The sequence below is a fragment of the Notechis scutatus genome, chromosome 3, assembly GCF_049901735.1.
Source record: "Notechis scutatus isolate UNSWTSFEM ecotype Mainland chromosome 3, rNotScu1.2, whole genome shotgun sequence".
Lineage (NCBI taxonomy): Eukaryota > Metazoa > Chordata > Lepidosauria > Squamata > Elapidae > Notechis > Notechis scutatus.
The window spans coordinates 112,260,985-112,267,706 of NC_142011.1; the positions used below are offsets into that span (position 1 = coordinate 112,260,985).

At 38.1% G+C, this 6,722-nt stretch overlaps 1 protein-coding gene across 1 annotated transcript; it reads left to right on the forward strand.

Moving 5' to 3' along the window:
- The first annotated feature begins 230 nt into the window (after nt 1–230).
- Nucleotides 231–5,272, forward strand: FASLG (Fas ligand). The gene is made up of 4 exons (XM_026681833.2): nt 231–649; nt 802–847; nt 2,261–2,314; nt 3,856–5,272. The coding sequence occupies exons 1-4, from the start codon at nt 344–346 to the stop codon at nt 4,248–4,250; spliced, it is 801 nt and encodes a 266-aa protein (XP_026537618.2). The 5' UTR covers nt 231–343; the 3' UTR covers nt 4,251–5,272.
- The last annotated feature ends 1,450 nt before the right edge of the window (nt 5,273–6,722 follow it).

Below are 6,722 nucleotides of genomic sequence, written 5' to 3' on the forward strand. Positions count from 1 at the left end.
GAGTTGTTTTGTTTGGGAGTGGGATCGTAGAGGCCAAAAGTTGCTTTGTTTTGTTTTTGTTTTGCAAAAGATGACTATTTGAAAAATATTAAGTTTATTTTAGGGATAATACCACTTGAGGGTGGTTTGGGGGCGATTTCAAAGCACTTCTTTGTGAATGTGAATTATCTAGCATCACAACAGCGGGCGGAAGCTTTGTGAGGTTTTCAGCAGTCAACCCCAAGGTTTTTCAGCTTGGGTGCAGTTGCTGAATGGAGATACAGTACAGGAAGAGAGCATTTTGATGACACAGCATCTAAGATTATCTGAGCAACTGTGAGAGAGGACTCCAAAGACTCAGCTTATGCATCTTTCAGTCATGCAACAGAATCAGTATTGTGGTTATCCCCAGATCTTCTGGACAAACAATAGTGCTCTTTCAAGCTCTGACTGTGCTCCTCAAATGGGATTGTACCATTCCAGTGGAATTGTGGCAGATCAGGACAATTGCTTACCATTGCCTGTGCCAGAGAGGAAAAGGCATAGACAAAATCAAGGAGTTGGTACACATCTTTGTTTCCTGGTGGTATTTTTGCTGATTCTCCTTGCCATCATGGGGATTGGTCTGGCAATGTTTCAGATCTTCCACCTGCAAAAGAAACTTCAACAGGTAACATCTCAATTTGAAGTAGGGGGAAAGTACACCAGATATCTTCTCAAGTTGGGAAAATGGTTCTGGAGTTACAGAAGCTTACCCAGCTATGTAAACTTTGTGGGGTGGTTTTCTTTTCAAATATATGTGTATGTTTCTTGCTTTCACAGTTTTCCAGCTCTGGCTGTGTCCCTCCATCTCCTGATATGCTGACAGGTGAGAACTCCTAGTTCTGTGAAGATTGGGAAGGTACAAATTAAAAATTGTGTTTCCTATTGAAAGATTGTGTTTCCTGGTAATATATCTGAATTTCACTTCATAGCTTTGCACATGTTATTATCCTCCCATTATTGAGTCTTGGTTAGGAAACAACTGATGCAGGCTTATATAGGCAAAAAAATAAAATAAGACAAGAAGGCAAGTCCAAAGACTTTAGGGAACATTTATAAAGTACTACAGTACAGAACGGGGCTTTTCCACTTCATGCAAACTCCTTGTGAAAGGAAAAAAATCCACCTGTTGCCCAATTTTCAGAGTCAAATTTTAATATAAAATCCCACTCTTAGTTTCACAAACTCAGCAATAAGAATCAGGGACATCTGTGGAGGGAATCATTAAAATGGCAGAGGTAATCAAAGCCCCACCCTTCTATAACTTTTGCACATTTAAAAGGGCAAGATTTCTGTTGCTCTGTTATATCCATCACATTTAAATAATAATAATTTTATTCATTAATTCACTCACCCACTCATTTAATTTCTATAGCTATTACATTGTTGATGTTCTTGATTCCCGCTGCACTTGGTAGCAACTGTTCTTAAACCACACAGTCTCTTTCTACCAAACTGGATATGTTATCCTCATCAGAATGGTTCCTGTTCCATGCTTCTCAATACATCTGAAATCCTTCTAAACGATTACTGTGTCTGGCTCACCTTTTCCTGATCAGATAAGTTACCTAGAAAAGTAAAGATAAAAAATACCACTCTGAATTTATATAAAACAACTTAAAGCCTTAGTACATAATCCTTCATTTCTTTTGGCCCAGGCAACAATTAACATTTGCAGCATTTTCTTTGAAGAATTTGTTTCTTTTGTTCTAAATAAAAGCCTTTATTACTGATCCATCTGGACCAGGTTTCTGTAAAAATTCATCCATATTAATATCACAGGTTTTCAGATATGAATCTGAAAGTCTGGATGATTTTTTTGAAAAATTCACATTTATTTGTCATTCTTTAATGTCATGCAAACTGCTCTATTTATGATACCTTAAAAATATAAGTGTATGGCTTTTCATAACTAGATGACTTGTTAGTAAATATTTTTCACTGGAGTTTGTGCTGTTATGAAGTTGGTTTTGGCAGAACATGCCAATTTAATTTTACTGGAATGCATAACATTTCTTAGTTTAGACCAGTTCATACTTGATATACAGTATATCAAGTTATTTGAGCTTTTTTGGGAAATCAAGTTTTGGCCTCTTTAGAAGACTGCTTTATGATGAGACAGAATCCAATTAGGTTCCATCTTGAGGTTTCTACTTTCTCTCTGTTTATATTCTAAATCATCTTCCTAATGGCACCAAACAGTCATGAACTACTTTTTTTGTTTTCTGCTGCAATGTAGGAGCTCTGAACAAAACAACAGAAAAGAAAGTCAAGAGGAGTGCACATTTAACAGGTAGGCATCAAAAACACAGATTGCTGATGTATCTAATTCTCTTCCCCTACTCCCCCACCTTACTCCCGGAGAGCTTTGTTCCCTTTGTAGAAGTGTGTTTGAAACCTTGCCCTTGGTTTGTTGTCAAATTGTTAGCCTGGCCATCAGGTCAGCAAAGTTCAAGAGTCAAAGGCCTTTCAACATCATACAGTATAAATATTGCCATGTTTTTCATAAAATAACCCACCAAGGAACAATTCCAAACCCGAAGGAGTTTTCCCAGGAACAGATTTGACAAAAGTATGGGCTTTTAAAATCTGCAACCAAAGATCCTCTGCATGTTTGCCAAGGAAAGTGAGAAGCTTCTACCTCAGAGGAGCAGGATGTTGCCTAACATTCTTATCTTGACCATACTTGGAATACTACATCCAGTTCTGGTCACAATACAAAAACAAATTTGAGACTTTAGAAACAGTGCAGAGAAAGGCAATAATGATAATTAGGGGACTGCAGGTTAAACTGAACAATGAATGGTTGTAGGAACTAGGCATGTTTATTCTAACAAAGAGAAGGACTGAGGTGATGTGAAATAGTCTTCCACTATTTGAGAGGCTGCCACAAAAAGAGGAGGTCAATCTGTTTTCCAAAGTACCAGAAGGCAACAGCCAAATGCTCAATGGAACTACTGGTTCACCCGAACCAATCTGAACCAGTAGAATCCCACTCCGGGATGACCCATGCCAACCAATAGAAGAACAAGCTATTTTTGTTACCTTTTAACATTCCACATCCTTTTAAAAAGCTTGCAACAAGTTGTCCTAGAAAGAAAGGATGTTCACTATACTGACACTTTACTCCCCATGCAGAAGATCAGCCTTTGTACTCTATTGAAAAAAGGCAATTTCAGAGTGTTAACAGCATATTTTCCTCCCCATCCTGTTCCCATTCTACAAATGGCCTGTACACGAATCTTTGGGGTCAGCTGAATGTTGCAATAAGTGACCCACTCTACACATGAAGATTCTACCAAATACGGGTAAACAAAAGGATTCCTTTCTGAATATTGTCTAAGTGCAGAGGTGTCAAACTGTCAGTCAATGGGCTGGATGTGTCACATATGGGCCATGCCCACCCCAGCTCTGCGAATGGGGAAAATGTCATGAAATGTCACATGACAGCAAAATGATGTGGTGAGTTTGACACCTGTGGTCTAAGCAATCATGGCATGGCAATAATCTAGTATGCAATGGATTGCTATTTGGAGCATTTCAACTGAGGTCAAAACTAGTGCAAGTTGCTGTGGATGCTGTGAGATGCAGATAATATGCTTATAACAAGAGTTAAGCATAATAACTAGGAGTGAGTCGAGATATTTGAAGCAAGAAACAAAGCAGCCAGGAGAAGGATCCACTTGGGAGTAACAAGATTATTTGATCTGAAGAAAGGAAGAAATGTGGAAATGTCTAGCACCTAATCTGATAGGGGAATGGGATCCCAGAGCAAATGCTACTGATTGCATGAAATCACTCCTATTTTCATCATGATATTTCATGTTTCTCTAGGCAAAGCAATTCAGCAATCTCATCCCCTGGAGTGGGAGACTACCCATGGACATGCCTTTCTCTCTGGGGTCCAGTACAAGAACAGGGGTCTAGTGATTGATGAAACTGGGCTGTATTTTATTTATTCCAAAGTGTTCTTCCGAGGCCAGACCTGCACTTCCCAGCCACTTGACCACATGGTTTTCAAAAGAAATCCATCTTATCCTGACAATCAAGTCCTGATGGAGAACAGAAAGATGAACTATTGTGTGACAAAGCACATGTGGGGCAAAAGTAGCTATATGGGGGCCTTATTCAACCTTTCCAGGCAGGACAGTGTGTATGTGAGTGTCTCTGACCCTGCATTGGTAAATTCTGAAGAGTCAAAAACTTTTTTTGGCTTATACATGCTTTAACAAAACAGCCAGTAACACTTTCATTAAGCTATTCATAGCTATTCATCTGAGCAGTGTGTGGAACAGCCGGACTGGAACTACTATTGGATTTGCATGGATTTAAAGAAAATATGATTCCCCGTCCCCTGCTGGATTGCTTCAAGGCCATATACTGATTGGCAAGACCAATTTTCAACTCCAAATACTGCCCAAGACTGACATAGGACATTTTGCGTGGCTTGTGGAGCTTAGTTGTAAAATGAAAGATTTTTTTTGTCATTTGAATCCCGAATCAGCAACTATTCAGCAACTATTCTTTTCTAAGATTATTTTTTATGCTGCTCACTTTCTGATACATCATTTTTGATGTGAAAATATATTGTCTTTAATTTCTTGAAGGGAAAGAGGAATTTTTTGACTTCTAGATTTTTTGAGGACTCACAATCCCATTACTAAAAATAACTTTAAAAGTTATAATTATATTCTCAATATTTGTGTCAGCTTTTAACTTTCCCTCTCCCCTTCTGACAGGCATCAACCTGGTGCTTTAAAAGATTCCGTGCATAAAGTTTGCAATAGACAACTAATGGTAGTTTAAAAGAGCAAGACCTTTTAAATCACTCTGCTTTCAGCCTACCTCCTTGATGGAGCAGCCACTCTACTAAGCTCCTATGCACTTTCTTTTCTTCCCACGGCTTTCTCAGTTAGTCCTACAAGAATAGAACAGCAAAATTTGAAGTGACTACTAGGTGATAGGAAAAAGCTAAGATTTTTTTGGGTATCTCCTTGCTGCCATATGGTGGTTAACTAGATGCTTGCAGCCCAGATCTGGTAGCTTTACCTTTAAAGACTATTCAGATGTATCTTTGTCTTTGCTTCTATGTCCATCAAGGATAATTAAACAGGCAATTGCTTGCTCCTGTTTGTGTATATAGTCTAACAGCTTCAGGTGAAGGATTAAACATTCTCTTTTATTCAGATAATGCCAATTTCATATCACAAACACTGCCCAACTTTTGACCAGGTGCATTTTGAAATGGGAAAGGGGCAATAAAATCTTGATTCTTGAATGACCAAAAGCTAAGATTTTTTTGGGTATCTCCTTGCTGCCATATGGTGGTTAACTAGATGCTTGCAGCCCAGATCTGGTAGCTTTACCTTTAAAGACTATTCAGATGTATCTTTGTCTTTGCTTCTATGTCCATCAAGGATAATTAAACAGGCAATTGCTTGCTCCTGTTTGTGTATATAGTCTAACAGCTTCAGGTGAAGGATTAAACATTCTCTTTTATTCAGATAATGCCAATTTCATATCACAAACACTGCCCAACTTTTGACCAGGTGCATTTTGAAATGGGAAAGGGGCAATAAAATCTTGATTCTTGAATGACCAAATGTGAAATATGTCCATTTGTCCATTTCTGGGATGTGGATTTCTTTGACGGGCATATGAGCGCCAGTTTGAGGCCATGGTTTGACATTGGTTCTCACGGCTCTACTTTTCAGGGCAGAAAACCTGAGCTTCATTTCTCAATAAAAGGAGGCTCCACTTGCAAAATTCTTTTCTCAAAAGTCTTCTTTTGCAAAATTGTCATCCATTTTTTAAATGTAGCCAGGTTTTGATCTACTGTTTACAATAGCACTTAGACTTATATACCCCTTCACAGTGCTTTTTCAGCCCTCTCTAAGTGGTTTACAAAGTCAGCATATTGCCCCCAACAATCTGGGTTCTCATTTTACCCACATTGGAAGGATGGAAAGCTGAACTTGATGAAATTCCAACTGCCAAATTGCAGGCAGCCGTAGTAGCTTGCTGCACCACCGCAGCTCTTGTATATAGCTGAATATAGATTAAGCTATATAGCAAAAGGAAACTCTACTTAACAAATTTTCTCACAAAAGCCATAACTAGATCCCTCCTTTACTCTAAGCAGGTTTTAAAAGAGCATTTAATGTATGAACTGCAGATTTTGATCATATATGCATTAGGAGAAGAATTAACTAGAAACATTGCTGAAAGTGGGGTAAATCCCTCCCAGATTGAACAGTTCTAAATTATTTTCTGATGTGGCATCTTTTGATGTGGCAAACTGACACAATGCAAATTTAAAAAACTAAGAATTAGGCCACAAAAGGATTCCCTGTTATCAAAGCTAGCTAAAATTAGCCACTTGGAAAAGACCACAGTGCTGAGATGGACAGCCTAACCAAATTATTAAAAAATAACAAAGATAGTGAAAGTATGGAATATTTGGTATGAGTGGTTAAAGAAAAGGTAACATCTGTTAGTTGGACAAGTTAGTGAAATAAAGGAGACATGTGTTTAATTATAAAGCACATAGAGAAATTAAAACATTAAAATAACGAAGAAATTACTTTAACAAGGTAGAACATGTCAATGATAGGGAAAAAACAAATGTAATCATTGCTCAACATGCGCTGTAAAATCTATATGTGTGTGTGTGTGTGTATGGTATTCAGCTTTGTTTGGGT

Excerpts from the sequence above, each read along its gene's own strand:
- FASLG (XM_026681833.2), top strand. The coding sequence starts at position 344 with ATGCATCTTTCAGTCATGCAACAGAATCAGTATTGTGGTTATCCCCAG. Across the intron at positions 650-801 it reads TGCAAAAGAAACTTCAACAG|TTTTCCAGCTCTGGCTGTGT; the intron begins GTAACATCTCAA and ends TTGCTTTCACAG. Across the intron at positions 848-2,260 it reads ATCTCCTGATATGCTGACAG|GAGCTCTGAACAAAACAACA; the intron begins GTGAGAACTCCT and ends GCTGCAATGTAG.